At 43.7% G+C, this 27,296-nt stretch overlaps 1 protein-coding gene across 3 annotated transcripts; it reads right to left on the minus strand.

Moving 5' to 3' along the window:
- Nucleotides 1-1,177: 1,177 nt before the first annotated feature.
- On the minus strand, nt 1,178-26,693 carry PLA1A (phospholipase A1 member A). 3 transcript variants are annotated; one of them, XM_019729669.2, is made up of 12 exons: nt 26,349-26,681; nt 22,949-23,062; nt 17,916-18,117; nt 15,966-16,143; nt 15,351-15,459; nt 13,794-13,895; nt 10,924-11,013; nt 10,499-10,666; nt 9,039-9,128; nt 6,285-6,393; nt 2,136-2,300; nt 1,178-1,595 (listed from the first exon to the last, which is right to left on the minus strand). In XM_019729669.2, the coding sequence occupies exons 1-12, from the start codon at nt 26,419-26,421 to the stop codon at nt 1,511-1,513; spliced, it is 1,485 nt and encodes a 494-aa protein (XP_019585228.2). In that variant the 5' UTR covers nt 26,422-26,681; the 3' UTR covers nt 1,178-1,510. The 3 variants fall into 3 exon arrangements, with proteins under 3 accessions (XP_019585228.2, XP_019585229.2, XP_019585230.1); XM_019729670.2 differs by lacking the exon at nt 22,949-23,062 and having other exon boundaries at nt 26,349-26,674; XM_019729671.2 differs by lacking the exons at nt 1,178-1,595; nt 22,949-23,062 and having other exon boundaries at nt 1,841-2,300; nt 26,349-26,693.
- Between the last annotated feature and the right edge of the window lie 603 nt (nt 26,694-27,296).

Below are 27,296 nucleotides of genomic sequence, written 5' to 3' on the forward strand. Positions count from 1 at the left end.
TTAACCATGTTTCCCCAAAAATAAGACCTAGCTGGACCATCAGCTTTAATGTGTCTTTTAGAGCAAAAATTAACATAAGACCTGGTCTTATATTATATAAGACTGGTATTTTATATTATGTTATGTTATATTATATTAAGACCCAGTCTTATATTATACAAGACCGGGTATTATATTATATTGTATTATATTATATTATATACCTGGTCTTATATTAAAATAAGACCGGGTCTTATATTAATTTTTGCTCCAAAAGACACATTAGAGCTGATGGTCCGGCTAGGTCTTATTTTCGGGGAAACACAGTAATACTACTGAACTGTATACTTATTAGTGATTTAAATGACTTTTAAAAGTTAATTGAAAGAAGACCATTAAGCATAGAAGACTCCAGGGGGTACCTGGCTGTGCAGAAAGTGGTGAAGGTATGGGCCATACCTCTCTGTTCCCCACCCCATCCCATGCCTTGTCCACCCTTCTGTGCCCTGCTTTATGCCCCAGGCCACATCAGTGTACCTCTTGCCTCCCAGTTTCTGGCTGGAATCAGTGGGAAGCAGTAGCAGGACAATGAGGGAGGACAGAAGAGTGAGGCTGGAGACTCTCCCTGGCTCCCTCCCTGCAATATTGCCGCCTGGCTGCTGTGTCCCATGGCTGAGGTTCCCACAGCCCGCTCTGGCTCCAGGTACTGGGGCTCCTTCCTCTTGCCTCCTCAGAGCCAGGGCAGTGGCAGCTCCCTCTGCCACTAGCCCTATGGAATTATACCGCCCTGTGTGGTTTCCCCTCTCTCCACTAAGACCTTGTAACAATCCTTTTATAAATTCCCCTCAAATTCCCCAATTTGAGTGTACCATCTGTCTCTGGTTGGACTGTAGCTAATACAAGGTTATTTACAGAGATCAAAGTTTGGGAAACACTGACCCAAAGAAAATCTACCTATGTTCCCAAGAGATCTGTCTGATACCCCCAAACTGTCTAGATATCCAGAGAGAGAGCAGTGGTAAGGGATGGTGAATGGTGCCATCTTCCGCCCCGCCCTCCATCCCCTCTCTTATTCCAAGCACTTCTTTCCAATTTTCATACAGAGAATACAGCATCTACTGTTTTCTCCAATCCCACAGACTGTAAGTCACATTTTTTTTTGCACGTAACAATTCCATTCCAATAAAACAATAAATGATTCAGATATTCCATGGGGTTTTATTTTTTAAAAAGCATTTTCCCTGTATATATTTCTATTGAATCCTAGGTACAGATGCCCAAGGGTGTGGGGGTAATTGCTCTGAAGTATGACTAGGAAAGCTGAAAGGGTATCCATGGAAGGCTCTTCAAATTGGCAATGGAGATAAAGCTCTGTAAAATGAACTGTCTCTCCCCTCTAACGTGTTGAATTATGGGGAAAATAAACAAGCGCTTTGCCTTCCTTCTTAGTAATAATGGCCTAGAATAAGTTGCCCCCCCACTCCCCCCCAACCCCCGAAATCCAGAGAAATGCATCCTGCCCAGGCTTATACTACACACATGTTATTTTCAGGTCACGACAAACAGTCACATCTGCTTGTAAGTTCACTGGCTCAGGCAAGCAGACCATCTTTTTACTGAAAGAAAAGAGCAACAAGAGGGTATGTGCTCAGGGCGGGTTCCTTTTGGTCAGGAGAGAGGCCTAGGAGTTGTATGCTCGTGTATTTCCATGATGTCGGGTGAAAGAAGTCTCCAGTCGTCTGCTATAGGAGCCTACTCCTGTCCTCCAAGGGCCCGGTAAGACTCATACTACAAATGCCTGCTAGAAGCAGGGTAAAGGGGCGGGGCAATGTGACCAGTGGAAGCTAAGGAGGAGGGGAAATGCAATTAGAAATCTTTATTCCAATGAAATCTTATATAGAAACCAAATAAATATATTAAAATGGAGTTCCTTATATTGAAAAAGGGAGGAGGATTTAAAGTCCACCCTCTTTGGCTTCCTAACATCCCCAACCTAAGATGGCCCTGCTGGAGTTTCAGGAAAACCCTGGGTCTTTGTCATCTTTGCATCGAAGAAGCTAATCACCGTGATGAAATGACAGCTCAACAAGCATCACATCTAAGGTCCTGATTGGTCGTCGTGGGTGTGCCTGGGGCGGGATGGGTGCTGGGCTTACTTGTCATGGACAGGCAAAGGAGCAGTGCAGAACTTCCCAGCAATGGTCGTCCGGTCTTTTCTCCAAACCCGATGGGAAGCCTGCAACTTGAGGTTCACTTGGTGTATCTGGCACTGAGGGTCGGGGTGAGCGAGGACTCCTTTCCCCTGCAGTTGCTGCTTAGGTCTGCAAGGAAAAAGGGGAGTCAGTTGCATAGCATTTTTGGTCTTTGCTTCCCCTGGGCTCCGATGGGGCTTTGCTGTTAGCTGGAAGAGTTAGCTCCTGGAAGGTAGGGACCACAGTCCTTTGTATCTTCCCCCACCAGCCCCTTTGCCCACACACCCACAGCTTTGAACATTACTCAGAAGATATCTGTTGACTTTTGAAAGGAAACAAGTGGACACTGCAGCAAAATAGTAGCTCTGGGGTTTTCACGTCTAAGAAAAGGTCCCTCATTCTTAGATACCTAGTTGGAAAAGATCCTCACTTTCAAATCCCCCAGCCTGGAAATGGAGCCCTCTTTTAGGGCATCCAGAGAATTTTGTGTGAGGACTACTCTATTTTAGATTGAGCATGAATGTGTGAATGGGGAAAAAACAAACAACAGGTCTTGAAGCCAGACAGAGTTCGGGGTGGAATCCAGGTTTTGTTTCTTTCTAGCTGTGTGACTTTGAACTCTCACAGCCCTAAGTCTAAACCCCAGCCTTCTCCATGCTAGCTATGAGCTTGAATCACCAGATTTGGTCATGTTGATTAAGCCTGGGGGCCCAGAGTGGAAACAGAATCCAGGTCTCTCTTAACCCATCACCTTGACCTTGCCCCTCCGAATCCCCACTCATTTGCAAGATGTAGGCGCCGCTTTGGACTCATGCCCTTTGGAGACAAAGATGGAGGAAGGAGTATGAAGTGATCAACCTAGACACTGCGGATTCCTAGACAAAGGCAAGACTCAGTGTAGAAGAAAGAGGCCTGCCAAGGGCGTCGCCAAGCTTGGTACCGACCAAGCCCACCTCACAAGCCTTGAGGGCGTTCTGTGGGGGAGCAGGGAAGGGATTTGCCCCCAGTGCCCTGGTCTGTCTGCCAACCCTTTCCAGTCCTCTCTGGACTCAGAGACAGCAGGGATTGTGCGAAAGAGGGAGAGGGGGCGTGGCTCGGGCAGCATGGTGTCCCTTTCCGTTTTGGCCTCCGCAGTGATGAAATGTCTTCTATATGTATTTTTTAACCCAGGGTTAATCATATAGTTTTTCCCTTTTGAGGAAGGTCCTGCCATATCACTTTGTTTAAATCTCTTTTGAGGAAGAGCCTGTAAAACTTTGTTTAAAAAGCTGTTCCTTTTATTATACATTTCAGAAGTGTTTTGAAATATTTCAGAGGAAAAAAATAAGAAAAGTGCTCACTCTGAGAAGTTGCTTGGATTGGAGGAGCTTGCAAACTAGGAGTATGAGGGATGTTGTGAGTGCCCAGGTAAGTTTTCTAATTAGAAGGAAATCTTGGGGGTTCACGAAGTTGTAGAAAGTAGGGGAAAGACTACACACACAAACCCCCTCTCCCTTTTTTTTTTTTTTTCCCATTTCTGTTCTTCAAGAGATTAAAAAATCCCAAGGAATTGAAGATAACCATGTTCTGAGAGCCTTCTTCAAAAGAGAAATACAAATCTCTTGGGAGAGGGAAGAAGGAATCTGAGGCTGTCCATTCACATCACTCAGGGAGCCTTTACAAGTATAGCTGTTCCCATCTAGTAACCCTCAGTTTTTCCTCTAAGCTGAAGCTGAACAACAATGAATGTCAACTACAATTTTATATACACATATAGTTACAAGAAGCGGAGTACAGCATTAGGAATAGAGACAGTGGGAATGTAATGGCTGTGTGCGATGTCAGAGGGGTAGTGGATGGGGGAGGGGGGTTGACACAGTGTGAGGGATACAAATGATAAATGTCTAACTATTACATTGTTTTGTGCACCTGAAACTTATTTAAAAAATGGCAAAAAAAAAAAAAAAAGTATAGCTGTTGAAGCAATGCCAGAAACTCGTCTGTGATTGGTCTGGGGTGGGGCTTGGTGGCAGTTTTCAAATCTCTCCAGGTGATACTAACAACCATCCAGAGTAGTGTGTCACTGTCATGACTCCTGCCAGTCTTGGCTTATCTACCAATGAGCTGGAGAGGTGATGAAAACACCTTTGTAGGAGTAGTACGACCTTGAAGTGATCTAAGCAAAATGATTTAGCTAGAATCTGCAGGGCTCATGCTGGCATCTGAAGATGTGTGTTGGGGTCCCCCGCACCTGTGAGCCTCTCTGTGTGGCCTTAGTGCGGGAGCCCTTGCTGGAGGCAAGGCGTCTGGGAGCCAAGGTTAGTGCTCCTCCCAGCAGGATCTCGTCTTCCCTGACAGCACAGTTAGTGTGTGCAGCCTGAGAAACATTTCCAAACCCAAATCCGACCGGGTCACCCCTAACTGCTCTCAGGATAAAACCCAAAACCCCTAACCTGCCCTTCAAGGCCCGGCTTGGTCTGGCCCCAACGTGCCCCTCCAGCCTCCTCTCACCAGGCCTCACTCCCCGGCTGCCTGCTCCCAGTGTCCTATTCTCACCAACCCCTGGCTTGGGTCACTCCTGCGTATCCTTAAATCTCTACTCAAGCATCATTTCCTTGTGCTCGGTCAGGCTCCTTCATCCATGTTCTCAGAGCACCTGCCACTGTTGACCATCGTGCATTTGTCTCTGAGCACACTGGTTATTTTCCTGTTTATGCTCCATGCATTCTCCTGCAAATCACATTTTTCAGGCTTCCCGCCAGCAGTTTCCAGAGAGGTGTGCACCAGTGGCACACACAGGTGGGAGACATTGGGCAGTGATTCCGGAGGGGCTGCATTTCGTCCCCGCCCCCAACTCCTGCCAGGTCTGTTCTGTGCTCTGTCAACACTCCCCCACCCCAACCCCCTTCTGTCCATCTAGGCCTGGGTTGGGAGTGGCTCCTCCTGTGGCTGATTTCTACATTGTCTCCCCCGTCCTCCTTTTGGGTTTTCAGCTCTCCCAAGATATTTGTAATTACTTCCCTAAGTTAAATTCCTTCTATTGGTCTACCTGGCCTGGGCTCCAGTTTCCAGTCTGGACTCTGACTGAGACAATGACTTACCTAATTAGTCTGTTTATTAGTAACTAACCAATTGCTTTTTAAAGAAACATGCACTGCTCAGTTCCTCTCCCTTGCCGTGCCAGGCTTGTGATGCTCTAGAGTTGAGGTTCTCTGCCCTCCCACCTCGAGCCTGGTGCCAACCAGCTGCTAGACCCAGTGTGACCCAACAAGGCTCAGACCCAGTTCCAGAAACTGGCACCACCCAGCCTCAAGCCTACAGGCCCTCACCTTGCACTCATTTGCTGACTGACACTGCCTGTTCTTCTATCTGGTGACTCACCTAGTACTGCCCCTCTGCCCAGGTGTGGGTGCTTCCCAGGCTCGGGCCAGCCCTCCCTGGGCTGGTGGCTGAGGCTCTCCCACATGCTGGCTTCCCTGATTCCCCCTGCCTGGATTCCTGAGCACTGCTTCCTATCACAGACCCAATTCATGTGTTCTTACCACCTGTTGAGACACCCCATCACTGCTGCCTGCCTGCCTCATCTGCTTTTGTCTGAATACACTATGCTTGGACCCTGAACCTGGGACAGTTCTCCAGCATGTGTGTGTAGGTGCATCTGTGGTAGAGTCTGCCTCACCCCCACCCTCAGCCCAGTGGGCTAGGCTCACCCATCAGTGGTGACATAGTTCCTGTTCTGGTGTGTACGCGCGCGTGTGTGTGTGCTCACGTGTGTGCATGTGTGTGTACGTGTGCGCATGTGCTCGTGTGTGTGCATGTGCATGTGTGTGTGCATGTGCACGTGTGCACGCATGTGTGCATGTGTGCTCGCATGTGTGCATGTGTGTGTGTGTGCATGTATGCTCGCATGTGTGCATGTGTGTGCATGTCTGCGTGTGTGTATGTGTGTGCATGTGTGCTCGCATGTGTGCATGTGTGTGTGCATGTGTGTGCTTTGTGTGCGTGTGTGTGTGCGTCTGTGTATGTGCGTGTGTGTGCGTGTGTGTGTGTGTGCGTGTGCATGTGTGCGTGTGTATGTGATGAAAAGGCAACTATGTCCTAAGGAGAGGCCACTCATGAGGGACCCCTACTTACATGGTGATCTTGACTGAAGAGGTGACATTGCTGCTAAGGAAGGTGACCACGATCCTGGTGTCCTTGTTTCTCGGCTCCTGCAAGTGAAACTCCACGAGCCTGTGATGCACTAGGAAACCAAAGCAGAGCGGGTGACTAGGCCAGAAGTCGGTGAGTGCAGTCCCCAAGAAGCCCCAAAGAGCAGCAGTGTAATTAGGAATCTTGGCTCTCCCTCTTAGTAGCTGTGTGACCTAGAACAGATTACCTGTCATGGCAGATCCTCAACTTCCTCAAGTGTAAACTGGGGAAAATGAAAATCGATACTCCACAGGTCTCAATGAAAATGAAATGAGTTACTACATAGAAAATCTTTAGTGCCTGTGCCTAGGAAGCATTCAATGCATGTTAGTTTTTATTGGTATTTGTAATGCTAGCTGTCCCACTCCTCCTTGTTTGGTGACATTATCTTGGTGGTGTGATTTTGAAAAAACCCCAACGGATCTGTTATACTAAATAATTGACTCACAAAACATAGCAACCACCGTTATCATAGACAGTGTCAGGGAACCCACTAGTGTGCAGGACAGGACTGGTCCCCTGCCTGTGGCAGCTGGGTACCTTATAGCCTCTCCACCCTCCTGGGCAGCAGCGTGGACACTGGGGCTGTCAGAGCCGCTGTCATCAATGTGGACTGGGTGAGCAGCCTCGCTCACAGTGATACCCCTGGGAACTGCTGTCCCTCTGGCAAGAGAGGTTAAGGAGCACAGCCTTCCTACACCCCATCTTTTCCGTATGAAGGAAACATACCCCTTCTGTCTCTCTTTCTCAGTGTTTTACTGTGGGATATAGATTGTTATGGTGATGGGCAAGGCTGAACCGAATGGGTAACTACAGTGTGGAAAAAAAAGCTAACTTACATAAGCTTTAGGAATTTCATTCTCTGGGCTGACTTTGATATATTATATTGCTTCTTCATTGATCAAGAAAGTTTCCTAAGGGTCTGCTTCCTTCTCTACATTATCTGGAAGCCGCAGGAGGGCCAAGTCTGCCAACATTGGGTCGGTAGGAACTGAGAGTGAAATCCAATTTGTGCAGCAGTATGACATGGGAAGCAGCACACAGAGCCCTGGACATCTGAACATGAGACCTGGATCCAAGGCCCAACCCTGCTGCTGACCTGCTGTGTTGCCTTGCCTAAATCACTGAAACTCTCTGTGCCTCAGTTCCTTCATTTGTAAACAATAACCCTGGCATTACCTCATAGAACATGGCAAGGATTAAATGAGGTACTAGAGATAAAAACGATTTGTGTGAAACATTGTTCTACAAGGGAAAAGTAATATTGTTAGAAAAATTATTCTTTGGAGAAGTTTCTCCACCCTGCTGGTGAATGCCTGGCAGAGGTTAACGGTAGCCATTGTCTTGGTAAGCACAGCTGAGGCCCAGCCCAGAGCCATGATGGCCTGGGAGTCGGTGAGAGCAGAGAGCTGCCAGCTGCTGGCACCACCTGAACTACCAGGGGAAGGTGATACCACCGGGGCAGCTTGGATGTTCAGAACAGAAAGCTCAAAGCATACAAGTAAACACGTATTCGCACTGGCTTGTTTCTTTCTGTGCCCCTCCGAGGTTTTTGAACAGAAAAAACCATGCTTCTGGGGGCAAGGGAGGGGGGTCTCCCAACAAATACAAAACAGTTGGAAAAATTGTGGCTGCATGAATCTATCTCGGCAGAGACCTTAAAATGCCTGTAACTTTCAAGTGCTCCCCAGGGTCCCTGCAGCACGTGTTTCTAGCTGTGCAAACAGGAAGGAGCCAGTTCAGGTTGCCGCGAAGAATCAAATCCAGGTCTGTGTGACCACAGAGTCTGAGCTTTGGGCTCCTTATCACACTGCACCAGGCCTTCTAGTATCAGGAAGGTATGGCCACAAAGATCCCTTCACCAACCAGACACATGCGGATCAGAAAATCAGTGAGAATTAGCGTGGTCGTATCATTTATCATCCTAACCAGTATGCTTTTGTCCTGTACACACAATAACAGACAGGATCCCAGGATAACAAGCATAATCCAGGAAGTAGAGTCACTCTAGTTAAAGAACAAATATTAGGTTGGTGTAAAAGTAATTGCGGTTTTTGCAATTATTTTTAACCTTTTAAACTGCAATTACTTTTGTGCCAACCTAATAGCATAGGGAAAGATGATGGTTCAGCCAGTACTGCACTTCACAGATTCTAAGACACATTTTTCTCTCACTTTTACATCTTTCACAATCACTGGCACCTTAGCTTCAATGAAATGCAGTGGTTAGAAGCAACAGTGAACAGATGGAATATATATGTGAAGGCAGAGAGTATTCCTCAGGGACCCTCACCTACGAGGGCTGCCAGGGTGGGAGACACATAGGATGGGCAGCAAGGAGGGGAGAAAAAAGTATGCAGGAAGGAGGAAGCCGGAGGTACTCCCAAATAGCACTCTAGAGAACCCACACTGGAAGGCAGATTTCCACGGTGGGTGGGGAGGAACGAGGATCAGTATATAGACAGGAAGATGCTCCCGTGTCCTCACCCATAGTAGAGTCATGGACTGAACTAGCTTTGAAGGTTCTGGTTCTATCTGAGACCAGTAGCAGCTCTGCCCCACCCATCCCATGACATCTATGCCCCAGTCCTTCACCTCCCACCTTGGCTACCACGCTGGGCTGCACACAGCCTGGGCTGGAACCTGGACTCTGCTGGACTCAGCAGAGATGAGCCATTCACTTTTCCCCAGACTCACCACAGTATGGAGTCCTCGAAGTGGTCAGGAGATAAACTCTCACTTCCTTGGGAAGTGGCTCTATCTTGACACCACCTTGTTCCACCCGGCCTAGAAGTCAGAAGGCAAAGACAGTCGAACTCTGAGGAGGCCATTTCAGGGTCCCCTGGCACCCAGCCATGTATTGATTAATTAATGCACCCATTCATTCTACAAACAACTGCACTGTGTGCTCATTATGTGCCATGTCCTATGGTGAGTCCCAGGGTACATGCAGCTCAGTCCAGGAGGGATAAACACACAAGTAAACAGGAAGTACAGTGTTCAGATCATCTGGCCTAGTCTTAGGAGGTATTACTAAGAAATTTGAAATTATACCTCCAACTTGCAAAACAATCTACATGCCAGTTGTTTTAATGGCATTTGTGTCCTGTGTAGTAGATGCATAGGGAAGTGTTTGACCTGAAGAACAGTGGCTGACAAGTTGGTGAAGGGCATTTTGGGCAGAGAGTACAGTTCGGGCAAAGGCACACCAGGGGAGGAAACATGAAATACGCTTGGGAGTACAAGGAGTTAGCATCGCTGGGGTGTTCAGTGCCAGGGAAAGGGTAGTGAGACGAGGCTGGGCACTGTGTGAAGTGGATGTTATACCAGGCGGTCCCATGTGGGGGAAACCGTGACGTACGCCCAATGAGTAGGAAGTAATATTGGTTTGCTTTCTTTTGGGAAGCTAGCCCGACCATTTTGTCAAGCTGGTTTCCATTTCATTCATAGAAGGTAATGACAAGCTGCTGCAGCTCTGAGTGGCAGTCTGGGGTGGGAAAGTGGAGGGGAAGGAAACATTTACACGTCCCAGAGGTTTTTCTGGAGCCTTTCATCCTGGAAAACCCCAGGGTGTTCCCAGCAATGATCTGCCCAGGTGAGTGGAGGCCAGATCCTTCATCCTTCCCAGAGCCCTTCTCCCCAGACTGGCTTGGATCATCTACGAATGTGCCTAAGCCGACCGGCAATTGGGCACCTCTCCAGCTGGCACCTGGCCACCGCAGCGTCACACCTCTAAAGCGGGCCATGTGTGCCATTCTTGGGGACTCCCCCACAACACCTTGATTTAGGGTCTATCAGGAGTCTGAGGATGGCTGTCCAAGCTAGAAAGGCCTATATCGAGCATCCAGTCTGCAAGGTGGAGCAGGGGCTCGCGGCTATCCCAATGTTTCTGAAGCTGGGGAGGCACTTCGTGTGCAAAGAGTGTGTGCAGAGCAAGTATGGCACCAGGCAGCAATACAAAGGGTGAAGGGTGGGACATAGAGGGCCCAATGCCATCTTCCAGGTGAGAAGAGGCTGAACAACTCAGCGGTTAAATTTTCTTTACCCTAGTTAGGTACATTTCTTGACCATACGAGATCAGGAATTGAAGAGGTGACCACTAGCAAGACTTGAACTTTTGGCAAATTGTCTAAGAAAGCCAAAGGGGTAGAATTTACCGATCTGTGGACAGGAAAGCAGAAAAGGATTAAAACAATCCAGACAGTGTCCAGCAAGGAAGGCCTTGTAGCTGGTACAGGGAAAGGCCATCAACGGACAGGAATTCTCCAGGGCGCTGATATAAAGGTACACAGCCCTCATGTGATCACAGATCAGATAACTGTAGCCTGAGAAAAAAGAAACAAACACAACCAAGGTTTCATTTCAAGCCAAATGGAAACTCCCTCATGCTACTTACTGTAAACCCATTGAATTTTATATTCCAGCAGGCTGTAAGTACATGGGACGTCCCCTGAGCCACATTTAAAGAACATTAATGGAAGGAAGACCCTCTGTGGCCCCCACTGGCTGAGTCAACATGAAGGCTGATGGTGAATTCTGGTCTCTGGAGAAGTGAAATTCAAACTCTGTCTGGCTTTCTCACCTGCATGAAGAAAGCTGGGACAGCCAGGTTGGTCCTGGCCTCCGTTGACGTAGTAGTCCACGTGTCCGACAGGAATCCGAATGCCCAAATCTGAAAGGAGGCAGAACCCCGTCACCTTCTTACTCCGGGGGCGTATTGTCCAGGTTCCATAGCACAGTCCACTGGCAGCACAGCCTGAGGTGTGCCCTTGGGAACCTACCCACTCTCTGTGCTGAATGGGTGCCCACCTCACTCCTAAGTGCTGTGAGACTGCAGAACTAGCCTTTGGTTTTCTAAAGGGGGTTTCCCACACTGAAAGGAAGCAAAGAAGAAGAAAGTCATAGAGGACGCCATATTTGCCTAATAAAATCAAGAAAAATATCCCTTAACATAAGTTTCAGTAAATCAATACATGTCATAAGCTTGGTAAATTTCTCTGTGGAACAGTTTCTCTTTTGCTTCAAGTAATAGTTTAGATATATATGTTTGGAGCCACATTTCCACATTCGACTACATATTTTTGTGCTGTCCTGACTGAGCAGAAATGTGACCTGGCTACAAAAAGATGAGTTTGAGAGACTATATATTTCATTTTCTCATTGTGACTATATCTGACCCCACAGACTGGGTCAGATTCAGTTGCCAAAGACGCTGATTTTCTCCTTCATATCATCTATCATTACTGCAAGCAATTTATTGTGTATTATTTGTTTAATGTCCTCTATCCAGGGGTTAAGCAATAACCTGGAAGTTATCCTTGACCAATCACCTGTCAGGTCAGCTCTACTTCCAAAATATATTTTTAATCTTTTTACTTGTGTCTCTACTGCCACCACCCTTGCCCAAGCCACCACCATCTCTCACCCAGACTCTTACTGCAAACACCTCCTAATGTACCTCCAGGATTGCCTTAGTGCCCTCCTGAAGTCCATTCTCTGCATAGCAACAACAGTAATCTTTTAAGGAAATCCAGATCACTACCCTGTTGTCATTGACTGCACAATAAAATTTAAAGTCCTATGAGTTTCTGTTTCTTTATTTCTTTGTCTTGTTCTTTTGTTACTTTCAGTTTTATATCCCCCATATCAGTGAAGTTATATGGTTCTCAACAGACAATAGTTTAGTGGTTACCAGAGGATAAAGGGGGAGGGGGGTGCTGGAAGCAGGTAAACAAGGTCAAATGTATGGTGATGGAAGGAGAACTGACTCTGGGTGGTGAACACACAATGTGATATATAGATGATGTATTACAGAATTGTACATTTGAAACCTATGTAGTTTTACTAACCATTGTCACCCCCAATAAATTTTAATTTAAAAAAAAAATTTAAGCTCCTTGCCAGGGCCAGTCTAGTCCTGCTCCCTCTTCTTCAAATGCACTCAGTGCCTCACTCACTGCACTCTGTCCTGTCCCCACCCATGTCTGGGCTTTCATCTTGACTGTCTTCTCCAGCGAGGCCCCACCACTTCCGGCTGTCTTTTTGGCTGTGCTCACCACCTAGAATGTTTTCTGTCAGCTCTTCTCACGGTTGACTCATTCACATCTGTAAAGTCTCATTTCAAATATCATGTCTTTGGACAGATTGTCTTCAATAATCCTATGTGCAGTAGACCCCCTACCCTCTATCTCATATCCTTTATATACATAATCACAGTGTATAATTATTTTGTCTGTTTACTTGTATATAAGGTCCACAAAAGCAAGGCCTTTACCTGTCTTTTTTCTGCTATATTGCCAATAGCAGCACAGTATCTGGCACATGTGAGTGCCTAATACATATTTATTAAAGGAATAAATGAATGAACGCTTGCCCAACTAGCCTGTAAGTTCCAAGTGGGCAAGGACCTTATTTGATGCCTTGTTTACTGCGGTATTCTCAGTGCCTACTAGCTCAATAAAGATTAATTGCATAAATAGAATCATTCTTTTTGCCTTTGGCCACATTAAGAAGAGGCTCCAACTTTGAAGGGCACTGAGAGGCCTAATTCAGGTAAATGGGGACCTAATTAGCAACCTATTTAACAAATTTAGGGACGAAGGAGTTAATCTTATTAATTAACATGGTTAATTAACCCAGCACCTAAGCAGAGGCCTATGGGCTTTGGTTTCCTATCTGTGAGATTAAGGTGGGAAAGGGGGTTAAACAATATGACTGCTTGAGTTTCTTCCAGAATCATGAATCTGTGAGTGTCGGATGCTGAAAGAAGGCTTCTGACCAAAGGGAATGAGACATGGACATCTCTCACTTGAACTTCTGATAGGGACAGATGTTATTTCTTCTCACATCCACCACGCTGAGCATGGGCCTGGCACAGACTCATGGGCATTTGATATGCAGTCAAAATGAGGAGGAATGACCACTCCTTTTCCCTGCTGGTCAGAAGAACTTAATTTGATCATAATGGATTTAGAGTTGGGGGGTCTTTCCTGTGCCTGTTACTACTGGAGAGAGGAATTCTCATTCTTCGCTGGACTGAAGGGCTGGGCTCATTCCCCTGGAGGCCTAAGAATCTTCCCCAGGAGTAGAATGCCCCAATTCCCTGGGGCCAGGCACATTCACCCTGAAAAAGCAGTATGACTTTCTCATATGTCAGCCAGCAGCAGTGCCCACCCTGGCATTCCCTAAGCATAAGGTTTAGTGTTGAATCAGAGAATGAGACTTTGGTCCACAAATGAGAAATCTCCTGCCTGCTGCTGGCTAAAAATTGAACCACTCATCTCAATGGTCAGAAAATGACAGAGCTGGAGGAGACCAGCAAGATGCCGGGAAATTCCTCATTATGCAACAGAAGCTCAGAGGGAGAGGGAATCTGCAGAGTCACATAGCTATATGCCAGCTCCCTATCCCCTGCCCTGTGTGTATTCCCCCAGGAAGGTCCCCCCAGCTCACTGTCAGTGTCTGTGTGGATGGCTTCCACGAAGAGGGCGTCTCCAGGGTCTAGGCGCTCCTCCAGGCTGGCTCTGGTGTACTCTGGTCCAGCGGGGTCCAGGCCTGCAAGGAAGACTGATGTGAAACCCTGTCTTCTCAGCCACAGGAACCTTCACAGGTCCATTGCACACCTACTCTGGAAGCCCTTCCAGTTCAGAATTCCCCCCAAAGGGCCCAAGGGTGGTGAATTAGCTCAAGACCCCCATACCTAGGAACTCCCATTTTGTTGTCTATAACTTCCCAATGACGCAGGTTCGCTGGCTCTAAAATGAGCTTGATAACACCAACCATTTGGTAAGGGTTAATGTGAGTAATACCTGTATTAATCCTCATGTAGTAATAACAATAGCTATAATTTTCTGAGCAGTTACTATGTGCCAGGCCTTATCCTGGACAGTTTTACACACTCTAGCGCTCACAAGAACACACAGCAGTAAGTATTACTATCCCCATGTCTTTGTTGGATCCCTTCCCTTCCTCCCAAAAAGCTGACCCAGAGACAAGGATTTAAAATGCAAGGGGCTTATTTGGAAGATCACAGGAAGTATGCTGAGGGAGTGGGAAAATGAGTCATAGAATGAAGGAAAATTTTGATGAATGGATTTCATCACTTTGGGCAAGTGGGTCCCTTCCCACTGGAGCCCCTCGGAGAGACTCTGTAGAACACGACTCAGAATTGTCCTATTGGAGGCTATTTGCCACACAAATCTAGCCCATTGTTGACTGAGGGTAGCTCCTGAAAAAAGCATACTGCGCTTTTACAAGTATTTAGCACACTGTTTAAAAGTGATTTCCACGAGGGCCAAGGAGATATAAGCTATTACAACCCATCTTACCTTTAACCTAAAAATAAAAGGCCTTTCAAAGTGAGAGACAACAAGCACTTATTTGAGATAGAAAAGAATAGCTAACCAGGATTTTCTGGTCAAGACTACAGAGGACGTGAGTGAGGTGCTCGCATCCTCTCACAACCACATCAAAGTTACACCAACCTACAGAACAACCATTATGGAGAATCGCCTGAAGTCCAGCTGAACAGAAGTCCTACAACTGAGGACATCAGTCTGGTAGTTATAATATCTGCAAATTTCTCGTTATCTTGGTAGACAGTTCTTGGGGACACAATGTTGCTTTAGGCCCAGTCCAAAGGTTGTTTTGCCCCATTTTTACATTCCAAGGTTTGAAGCATAAGATGTGCAAGGCAGTTCTTCTGGGATGGCAGCTCAGACTCCATTTTAAAGTGACTCCATCTATTATTTTTTTATATTATAGATGTAGAAACTGAGGCATAGAAAGATCTTCATGGCCTCTTACACTGACATTAGAGATCATACAATAATAACACAATACCATTTTATGCAAAAGGACCACAGTAGCTAAATTTTAGTGGTCACAGATGATTCGATCATAATGCCAAAGGCTCCACACTCCCCTCTGCTTGCCTCAGCAAAGGCATTCCAGGGTATTCTCTCTCTATCTCTAAGCCTAGGAGGATAGACAGGGAAGAAAGAGTGTTACCTGTAATCCATCCCAACTGGCCTTTGTAGAAATGTCCCACCATGCCCCCAACGTGGGCCCCCAGGCTAACACCAATGATGTGGACCGAGGACTCCGACACACCCAGCGCCTACAAAGGGCATTGACAGTGAATTGCATTTGGGCTTCACAGGGTCACACTTTCCCCTGAGGCTTTAGCAGCAAAGGCCCCTGGGTATGACATACCCACCATACATGCTTGGCAGGGAGGGTAGATTTTTCATCTCGATAATCCCTTGCCTTCTTCCTGGGCTCCCCACCTTGAAAATCCCCTCACTTTCCCTTTTAGTGCCCAGTGTGTGAGTCACGACCACAGCCATTCCTTCTGAGGGAAGACTAAAGCCGACCACTGGCACACCCCCTCTGACATACGGAGCACAAGTGACAGAGGAGGCGCGGGACATTAAGAGCGGTTCCGTGATCTGCCCAAAGTCAGCACTGGAAGTGGCAGAGCTGAGATCTGAACCAAAGGCCGGCGAGCCACTGGGGTGGCTCTGCTTCCACCTTAACGCTTCCCCTCATGTGTCGCTTTTTTCCTTTTGACCCCTCTCCCCTCCATAAGCAGCCAAAAATCACCCTGGGCTTTTCTGCGCCTACCAGGAGTTTACTGAGGAAACGGGAGATCTCAATTCCCAGCTTAACCACGTTTTCCACGGCTGAGTAGTAGACACCGGAAGCCCCATACACCCAGTCCACGGCAATCACGTTAGCATCTGCTGACCGCAGAAGGGCGCCGATGAATTTCCCAATCCAGGAAGGCTTTGTTCCTAAAGCCCTAGACACCGGGCCAAGAAAGTATAGGAAAATGATCTGCCAAATCCATTGCCATTGCCATGGAAACCTCTGTTAACAGAATCAACTCAAAAAAAAAAAAAAAGTCAAAACTAGGGAAAGGAAATGGATCTATGGGCAGTAAATCACGCAGCACTCTGAGTATAGGGAGGACATAATCCCAAAGTGAGGCCGGCTCCTGCCTGCACACATGGAGCCTTTGTGTAAATTATAACGGGGTGCCTTTTGTCCAGGTGGATGCATCCTTATGCCAGGGCTGAGGGCTCAGGCTGACGTCAGCCCCACCAGCCCTCAGGCAGGCACCTCTGTGTGGTGCACAGCTGGACACATGGGCACCAACCCTGCTTCTGCTACTTGTGGGAAAGAAAAGAGAGCTTTGTATGATAGAGTTAAGATTTGCCATCTTAATTCTCATTCTAGAATATAGGCACTTTCCTTGAGCCTGTTTTCATTTATTTGTGCATTTGTTCACTGCTTCATCCATTCAACAACATGGGCAAGGCAGTATGCTAGGTGCTTTGCGAGAAATAAAGAAAACTAAGACATAGTCCCTATCCTTTTGGAGCTTACAGTATAATAGCACTTTTCTAGAAAAACGAGAACGTTAAAAAAAATGTTTTAGAAAATTTTCTTCCCTAGCGATTGGGATCAGGAAAGAAGTTTTCTCAATGGCACATAGTACAGGAACAATGACAGAATGCTTATAGGGACAGAGGAGCACAGACTGGGCATGCGCCATGAAATGTGGTTGTGGGGGATCTAGGAGCACACAGAGTGATGAGCTCCCAGCTCTCTTAGCTATCACTGGGTTGGAGGTACACACTCAGCCTTGGATAGAGGCTAAATGTAAGACTTGCTTGGGGAGAGACTTTGGCACAAGAGTGGGGAAGGAGCCTAAGGAAAGAGTGGTTGGGTCCCCAGAGTGTAGGGATTTGAGAAACAGGGAGCCCAGAGATGAGGAAATGGCGATCTTCTGGGCAGTGCCTCTGTGCCCACCTCCATCGAGTGCCCCAACTCTAGTTGTCTACAGTGCTATTTCACCGCATGCTCTCCCTCTTTCCTCCAGGCAACCTTTCTGTTTCTGGCCTTGTCAGTGGGCTTTGGAGAGAAGATACTGGAAGGAAGGATGGGGATTAAATTGAGACTCAGTGACTATTCATCACAACAAAATTTGGACTATAGGGCATCAAAGAAATTGAAGAAGGGAAGTGCCAAGCTCCTGAGAAACATTAGCCTCTGTGTATGATGGAAGTAGCACCCATAAGCAGAAGTTTCTTAGATCATAAAATCAGGGGGAAAAAGGAAAGAAAAGGAAATAAAATCCTAGATAAAAATGCCATGTTATTACTCCTGAGTGATGGTGCAAAGCCTATGACTTCATTGACTGAGATGAATCATACAACCCCATGCTTCAGGAAAGAAAGGATCACTGAGACCATCTCTACAACCTCCCTTGTATTCCAGTATGGGAACCATGTCTCTGTGTGCTGGAGTGATTTTTCCAGATCACATATATTTACTGTTTGAGAGTTTGTGGGTGAGGACTGAGAGGAAGAATAACATATGTGATCAACAAGAATGAACAGCATAACATGTGTTCATGTTGATAGGAGACACCTTCAAAGACAGCAGGAAGTGAGGGATGGGACATGGGACAGTCGGTAGATCCATTTCTCCTCTGACTGCCCCACTAACTTCCAAAGGTTACTTTCTAGTTCTCAGCGGAGGCGATTCTATTGATTGGTTAGCTCCCACCTGAATCCATGGATAATTAGTTTGGTTCCCCGAGTGGCATTGAACCCAGAGCGTTGGATGTCACTACTTTCTTCAACTAGCTTCCCACAGCTAGGATCCAAATGGGTGAAGAGGAGAAACTGGACTTTGAGATTGGTGCCTTGGAGGAGATTGGCATTCTGGAAGTCAGTGCACTTCGGCTGTTGGGTAGGAGATGTATCTCCTGCAGGAAAACAAAACAAAACAAAACAAGAAAGATCCAAGGTGAAGTCATTTTTTCTTAGAAGGAAGAAAGGTGTTCTTGAAAAGAAGAAAGAAACGGGGGCTTACAGGCATTATAAATCAGCCTAGTGCAATAATCAGACTCATTTATTAAAAGCTGCATCATTTCTAAAACAAAAATCTGTGAATATTTTTCATATCTAAAGATAAAATACAGAGATAAATATGAATATTGCTCAACTAGAGAAGTTTAAAGGCCATGGTGAAATGGATATTGTTATGGGCTAAACTGAGTCCTCCCCATAAATGCGTGTGTTGAAGTCCTAACCCCCAGTACTTCAGAACATTGCTGTATTTGAACATAGGGTCTTCACAGAGGTAATTATATTAAAATGAGGCCATTAACATGGACCTTTATCCAATAGGACCGGTGTATTTATAAGAAGTAGAAATTTGAACACAGGCACAGAAGAAAGATGATGTAAAGACACATGAAGTCGATGGTCATGTATAAGCCAAGGAGAAAGGCCTGGAACAGATCCTTCCCTCACAGCCCTCAGAAGGAATCCACCCGACTGCCACCTTGATCTCAGAGTTCTAGCCTCCAGAACGGTGCGTGGATACGCTTCTGTTGTTTAATCCACCCAGTCTGTGGCAGTTTGTTATGGTAGCTCTAGTAAAAAAACATTTATTTCTAAAAAGAACCCTGGGCAACAAAATGAGCAGTTGCTCTGGGACTAGGCTCACTCTGGTCTGAGTACCCCAGTCCAGCCTCATCACTTCTTGTCCTTACGAGCAATCCAGAGCCACTCCAGGGCCTCCCGTGCCCAGTCCATGGCTGCCTAGCCAGATGCCAGAGAAGAAGCTTAACAAGCTCTACCTACTCTACAGCACTCCACAATATATACCTTTAAACAGAATGTTTTACGGTCAAAGTCATTGAAGGGCCTTTTACAATAATGAACCTAAAAAGGCGGTGTGAAACTCCTACTTTCCAGAGAGCTGAAAACCTGGCCCATCTTCAATACCTAGCATCCCACCCCCATGTCCGCATCTTGGTAAACCGGTATGGCACCTGATTCCCAGCACAGCTCACAAGGAGGGACCAATATGAGCAACAGACACACACTAACCCATGATACACGGCCTAGCCATGGTGCTATTAGCTGCTACCTCACATTACTGCCATGGGACAAAGCCACTTACAGAATCAGAGGACAGGTCCAGAATGCAGACTTTGGTCTGCATGAAGAAGACAGCAATTTTAGTTTTCTGGAATGGTAACCTGCCTTCAGAGTTACCTGGAGAGCACACATACAAAAGGCACATGGGTCTGGGGTGCACTGGGATGTGATACCATGAGTGGATTGTGAGAACACCACCCTTGGAAAGTACTGAGGTACACCAGTGGTGAGCCCCAGACATGGTACCCAAGCCCCTTTGCATGTCCCTTCTGAACAGCTAGGTCATGAAGCCCAGTCTGAGAGTACAGCCCCCGTGCTCCTCATCCTACAACTTGAGCTCCCACAGTACACAAGAGAGAAAGATGTCTGACTCTCCTACCTCAACTGCCTTCCCCCGCTGCTGGCTTTTTAAAGAAAAGATAAAAGGACTCTGCCCGAGAATGACACTTGAATCACAGAAATGAATAAATTTGCTATATCGGTCATATAGGGAAGCCTGCATCCATCAGACAGAGAGTTAAGGCTCCTTTTAAATGAGCGTTGTATGTCAGAATGCAAGGCCCAACAAATACCAAAGAATCAATATCATCCAGACATTATCTAAATAAAATGTAATCGAATTATTTTAAAATGCATTTGGAGATTTTCAAAACCCCTCTTGGGTTAAACAACAATCACAATGGAGACTGGAGAATACAAAAAACCAAATGACAATAAAACAATTCATATAAAAACTTGAGTAAAGTAGCTAAAACAGCGCTGGGGGGATATGCATAACCTTAAATGCAAATATTAGGAGAATAAAAGGAAAGACATAGATTAAGTAAATTAGTCTTATAATTCAGAAAGTTGAAAAAGCACAATGCAACAACTCCAAATAAAATATATGGGAAAAACTGCAAAGGAAATAGTTGAAATTAAAGAAAATGAAGAAAATGACATTGTTAGCAACACAATCAGTGTAGTTACTCAGGCCCATCTTCTTGGAGACCTCTCTGACTCTTCCCTGTCTCTCATACCCCATATACAAATGGTGAGTGAATCCTAGTGGCTCTCTCCTCAGAACAAGATATTCAAAATTAAACCATTCTTACTACCTATACCAGTTTTTCCCCTTCTACAAGGGATATGTTCCAAGACCCCCAGTGGATGCCTGAAACCATGGATAGTACCGAACCCTATATATACTGTTTTCTCCTATACATACATTACTATGATAAAGTTTAATTTATAAATTAGGCACAGTAAGAGACTAACAAACCATAACTGACAATAAAATAGGACAATTATGACTATAGGACAATATACTATAATAAAAGTTATGTGAATGTGCTCTCTCTTTCTCTCTTTCTCTCTCTCTCTCTCAAAATATTTTTATTTTATTTTATTTTTTATTTTTTTATTTTTTTAATTTATTGGGGTGACAATTGTTAGTAAAATTCCATAGATTTCAGGTGTACAATTCTGTATTACATCATCTATAAATCCCATTGTGTGTTCACCACCCAGAGTCAGTTCTCCTTCCATCACCATATATTTGTCTCTCTCTCAAAATATCTTAATGTACTTTACTCACCCTTCTTGTGATGATGTGAAATGATACAATGTCTATGTGATGAGATGAAGTGAGGGACTCAGAACAACATGCAATTTAAAACCTATGAATTGTTTATTTATGGAGTTTTCCATTTAATATTTTCTGATCGTAGTTGACCATGAGTTACTGAAACCATGGATAAGGGAAACTACTGTACACTGTTACCGCCTGGTCCACGCCACCATCATCTTTCAAAATTATTGCCATGGTCTATAGTAACTACTTTTCTTGCCATCACTCTTGGCTCCCTTCAGTCTATTTGTGACACAGTAGCCAAAAAGTAAGTCCAATCATATCACACCTCAGTGCAAAGGCCTCCAAGGCATTCCATTTAGAATCAAATCCAAAGTCCTAACAATGGACTAACACCCTAAGTGGAGTAAACCTCTCCCTCCAATAGCCCTTTGCCAGTCTGACTGCTGCCTCCTCTGTGTCCTCTTGGCTCTTCCTCACTCTAGAAAGGCTCCCACCTTAGGTGTTTGCGCTGGCTGTCCCTTCTGCCTGGAGTGTCTCTCCCCAGACATCCACATGGATAATTCTTTCCCCTCTTCCAAGCTGTTGCTCGTCAAATGTCATCTTCTCTCCTCTAATCACTCTATTTAAATTGCAACCTGCCTATAGTCCTCACCCCAGTTCTCTCAGTCTGCCTTACCTTGATCTATTTATTTTTATCTCAGTCATCACACTCTAATCTACTATGAAATTTATTAGTTTCTTGTAAAACTTCTTGTATATTGACTTCCTTACATTAGAATATACTTTCAGAGGGGCAGAAATTTTTATCCATTTTCTTCACTCTACTGCCTAGAATAGTACCTGCCACACACAGTAAAAACCAAAAGCTAGTTCTTAGGAAAGAATAATAAAAACTAGATGTACTTTTGATAAGACAGAGTAAGAAAAAAAGAGGAAAATCACAAGTAAACAATATAGAGTACAAAAAGGGACTATATTTACAGTACATTTTTTAAACCATAAAAAGCATGTTTATACCCACCCAAAAGTTAAATATGCAGATATTTTTCTGAAAATGGATGAGGCCCTAGAAAAATATAGCTTACTGAAACTTAGTCAAGACACAAAAAATGAAAATCAAATTTGAAACTGCAGCATAAAGGAATTAAAACAGTACTTTTAAATCTATTCATTAAAGAACTCCATCAGGCCAGACAGTCTTAGAAACATTCTCCCAATCCTTTAATTATCTTACATATACTGTTTCAGAAAATAGAAAGGGGAAGAGAGAATGCAAACTCATTCTATAAAAATAACCAAAATATCAAAACTGGACAAAGATAGAAGGAGAAAGGAAAACTAAAGGCCAACTTTACTATTAAACATAGACATAAAAACCCTAGATAAGATATCAGAAAATCTAAATCCATCAAAGATAACAAGAAAAAACATCATGGCCAAGAGGAGTTTAATCCAAGGAATGAAAAGGTGGTTTAACATTAGAAAAAGTACTAATGTAATTCACATGTAAGCAAATGAAAGAAAAAATAAAACTATGTGCTCATCTCAATTGATGCAGGACAAAAAAAAGACTATGATAAAATTCAGTACCCAACACTGCTTAACATAAGGGTATCTAGCAAAAGCCTACAGCAATGATTATATTTATTGGTGAAACATTAGATACATTCCATTTAGAACTGGAAACAAATGAGAATGACTGCTATCACTACTTCTATGAAATATTGTACTGGAAGTCCTAGTCCTAGCCAGTGAAACAAAACAATAAAATGGGATACAGTTTAAAAAGAAAAAATTAAATTTATAAAGAAAAGGGGGAGAAAAAGTTGCCAATATTTGCAGATGATAAAACTGTCAGTCATTTAGGAGTATGGAACATGGCACAATGAATTCTGCTCACATACCCACTGCCCTCAACCACCACTCTAACCAAACAGTAATGACACATGAACAGCAAAAAAGAAAAGAAATCTTAGACAATTTCAAATAGAAAAATAACATCTCCATGACTAAGAACAGAAATTCAAAATGGTGCTGGGTTCCAGGTTTGGGAGAATGCAGTTATAAGAATTCACCTCTGTGAAGTAAGTGGGATCCAAAGGTGCTCCCTGTCCAGTGTGGAAGAGCAGCACCAGGCCCACCTGTGGTAGCCAGTGGTGGAGAGGGACTCCCCAACTCAGGAAACGAAGCTAAAAACCAAAACAATACACACACAAAATAGCTATTGACTTTTTACCTGGGGCTATAGCTTTTTTTAGGGAGGCGGGATGGAAAGACATGACTTCACTAACAGTAGCTGAGACACTCACCTAACTGGAGGAGAGAGCCTGAAGATTGGGGGATTAGGGGGAGATAGAGAGACAGAGACAGAGAGAGGCCAAACACAGACTTTTCATTGAAAATTAAAATAACACTAATTTATGTTGTTAGAAGTCAGATAATAGTGATCTTCGGGGAGGTAGCGACTAAGAGGGGATACAGAGAATGGGTTTTATGATGCTGGTAATTTTTAATTTGTTGGTCTGGATGATGGTTACACAGGTGAATTCACTCTGAAAATTAATTAATCTGTGTATGAATAATCTGTGTATTTTCCTGTGTTGTACTTAACCTGTGTTGTGCTTTAATAAAAAGTTTACTTTCTAAAAGCCTGCAGATAAAGTGTTTAAATATATAAAGAAATCAAATGTTTACAAAGATAGTCAATATAACCAGTAAGTGAATCATGAATTCATTGCAGGTAAAATAACATTTTTTTAAATCTTTTGACATAGACTTTAAAATAAGTATGCTGAGAATACACAAAGATAAAAATAAAGACAGAGCATAAAGAAATTATGAAATAAAAACAGGCATAAACTATACAATAAGATATATAGGAAACAGTTAATTAGAAAATTGGAAATAAAAAAGAAAGTCATTAAAAAAGAAACCAATACTATAATGTCTAGTATAGACATAAAAAATAACTTTTTAAATATAAAAGTGTAGTTAAAAAGTACAGACAATAGATGGAGAGGCTCCAACATTTATCTAGCAGTTGTTCTTTAAAGGAAGAAAATGGAAGAATGTTCCATAACAAAGAAAAAGATATGAGGTCTCTAATCAAAAATTATACTCAAGGTAATAAACAAGATAAAAAAAATAAATCTATACTATGCAGATTATAGTATAATTGCAGAACATCAAGGATAAAAAGATATACTTAAAAATTCCCAGACAAGAACTGACTCGGTAGTAAACACACAATGTGATAGATGATGTAATACAGAACTGTACACTTAAAACCCATGTAACTTTATTAACCATTGTCACCCCAATAAACTTTAATTTAAAAAAAAAATTCCCCGACAAATGCATTGGAAAACTTAAAAGAAATAGATAATTTTCTAGAAAAATATAATTTACTAAAATTGACTCAAGAAGAAATAGAAAACTCAAATAAATTAACTAGCATTCAAAAACTGAATTGGTAATCAAGAGTCTTCTCTGGCCCTAAAATACATTAGAGCCACATGGTTTTATTTGAAAGCTCCACCAAACCTTTAAAATACAAATAATCCTTATCTTATATAAACTGTTTCATAGAAGAAACTTATTCTATAAGATTATAATAATCTTAGTATCAAAACCGGACAAGGGCAAAACAAGAAAGAAAATGATAGATAAATTTCCTTTATGCACATATATGCAAAATAATAAATATAAAAAGAAATGTTGACAAATCACAGCCAACATTGTATTAAAAAAAAAAACTACCATGACCAAAGGATTTGTCCCTGGTGATTTTAGTCTGATTGGGCTAGTTTGTAGGGTTTAGAAAAAAATATGAGAGATTATCTTTATAGGAAAATTGCTTAAACAAGACACCAGAAGCAGAAATGATAATAAGAAATAAGAATTAAGACAACAACATAATATTATACTGTTTTTCCTATTGATTGAATATGAAAAACATTTGATATTACAGTGTTGGCAGAGAGGTAGAGAAATGGCTATGCTTACAATGGTTATAACTTCTTTGCAGGGTAATTTTTCTCACATCTATCAAAAATGTAGAAGATATAAATCCTTTCAGATCTAGTAGATAATGTATAAACAGCCATTAAAAAAAAATTGCTCTGTATGTTGATAAGGAAGGATATCTCTGTCTCTCCCCCCCCTCTCACACATACACACACCACACACACAAATATACTGGGGGTGCCAAAACAATGTATACACATTTTAAGAGATGTTATCTATGCTCAAGCAGTAGTTCGCCGTAATCAGAAGTGTCTGGACGCTGATGGTAACCACTTTGAGCACCACTTGTAATTGCAGAAGTCAAACGTGACTTGTATTCATCTTTTGTTATCAGTATGTATCAAGTATTACAGTTAATACAGTTTTTTCCTTTCTTAAAATGTGTATGCATTTTTTTGGCACCGTGTGTGTGTATGTGTGCGTTTATATTTATATCTTTATATGGAGGTCATTTTATACATACACACAAATAAATGACACATGAATCTAGGCAGCACCTTTTAAAAGCAACCCATTAATGTAGGTCGTGAACACATACATGCAAACTTAACTGGAGCAGGGAAGGGGTGCTGAGTAAAGGAATGATGTGTTGGAAAGGAAGGTCTGAATCATGGAAGCCCTCTTGGAAGATGTGAAGAGCTAACGAAAAGGTAATATGAGCTACTCCAGGCAGAAGGAATGACACGGTCTAACGCTGGGGAACGAGACTAAATATCTTGTGGAGATGATAGAAGAGCAGTCTGCTGTTGGGACCTGGGGGAAGGGAACTTTCCAAGGGTGGGGCCACTGCGGTGGGGGGCAGGGCAGTGGGTATCTTCACTAGTCAGAGAATCTCAGTTCCACAGGAGGGTTTAGATTTGCTATGTTAAGCAAGCGGAAGCGGTGGGTGGGGGTTTTAATGGGAAAGGTACAATTCAAATAGCATCTGAGGGAGGGTGTTTTAACCATCATTAGCGGTTAGCAGGGACTAGGTTATCAGTGTCCTGCCCGGAGGGTTGACAAACCTGAACTTGAGTTGGGTCAGCAACAGTAGAAAGGACATCTAACAATCTCGATGACAAAATCATTGTTAGTTTGGAAAATTTAAATTAAAAAAATTTTTAAATGAAAAATATATCTTGGAACAGTGGTATTTACAGGGTGAAAATGAATCACATTTTGGAGTTAATCAAATCTTATTTTCTCATAGTCATCCTGGCTTGTGCAAAGTGAAAAGGAATAATGAGGATTTTAGAAAAATGAGTAAAACAACTAGAGAAAGTTCAATTTTTCTGACGTAAGAAAGTGCCCTGGAGTACCATCATTCCCATTATGATTGTAGGGCTGTTTCTCCCTCTTATAAATTCATCTCAGAAGAGAGAGGGTTTTTAGGGGACCTTCCAACGGTTACTGCATAAGTAATGGTTTGAGAGAGAATCATTCCACCCAAGGCGGGAGCCCCCATCTTACCTGCACTCCCAACACTGAGCCACAAAAGGAGCCCCCACAACCAGAAGCATCGCTCCCAGAGGTCTGAGTACATCGCTGAGCTGAATGTCTCCGAGCTGAGGTGAAGCCGACCCCAGTGCCAAAAAGATCACATAATCCAGCCTTTCAGAGTTTTGAACATCAAACACCCACTTGGTTTTCACTCCTACTAATCATTAACTGGCTTCATGACCTGTAAAAGAAAAAATAAACTCTCCCTATTTGTTTAACCACCACAGTTGTTCAGTTTCTTATTTTCAGTTGAAAATACTTTTCTTTCTTCTTCTTTTTTTTAAAGCAGGGGACATTGGAACACATTGTCCTTCCTCTCTGAGCCAAGCATCATCAGGAAACTATTTCCTGTACTTCTCCCACTTCCCATTATAAACTTCGTAAAAACCAAAGCAGAAGTCTTTCATCTCTGTGTGATCACAAAACCCTTATTGTACTGGAATTATCTGTGGACATGTTTGTCTCCCTAGGAAGACAGTGATTTGCGGGCAAAGACCTTCTCTTTTCATTTTTGAATCCCCAGTGACTAGCAAAGAGCTGAGCCAATAATAATACATGTTTAGTGTACATTTAATAGGCAGAATGGAAGAAGATGAAGTTTGTCCCTGGAGAGCTCTAGCCTGTCATATAATCGTGGGGCTAGACGTGAAGTGAACCTCTAAGAAGAGATGTTCAGTTTCTTAAATTCACAAAGAAACAGAGTGGTACAGAAAGAAAATGACCTACAGAGACTCTGTTCCTAGAAGTGGCAGAGCTGGCTTGGAACCAGGGCGTTTCCAGTGTACCTTGTGGCCTCTTCACCAAAAGGAGTGGCAGAAACCACAGAGAGCTAGTTCTAGGAAGGTGGCGGGGCGGGCAGAGGGTAGGATACTTGCTGCCCAGCTCCTTAAATTGTGATACAAGGCTATGAGGAAGAAA

Source organism: Rhinolophus sinicus, linkage group LG01 (assembly GCF_036562045.2).
Source record: "Rhinolophus sinicus isolate RSC01 linkage group LG01, ASM3656204v1, whole genome shotgun sequence".
NCBI lineage: Eukaryota > Metazoa > Chordata > Mammalia > Chiroptera > Rhinolophidae > Rhinolophus > Rhinolophus sinicus.

Excerpts from the sequence above, each read along its gene's own strand:
- PLA1A (XM_019729669.2), bottom strand. The coding sequence starts at position 26,421 with ATGTACTCAGACCTCTGGGAGCGATGCTTCTGGTTGTGGGGGCTCCTT. Across the intron at positions 23,063-26,348 it reads GCTCAGTGTTGGGAGTGCAG|CTTCGTTTCCTGAGTTGGGG; the intron begins GTAAGATGGGGG and ends TTTGGTTTTTAG. Across the intron at positions 11,014-13,793 it reads CATCCACACAGACACTGACA|ATTTGGGCATTCGGATTCCT; the intron begins GTGAGCTGGGGG and ends GCCTCCTTTCAG.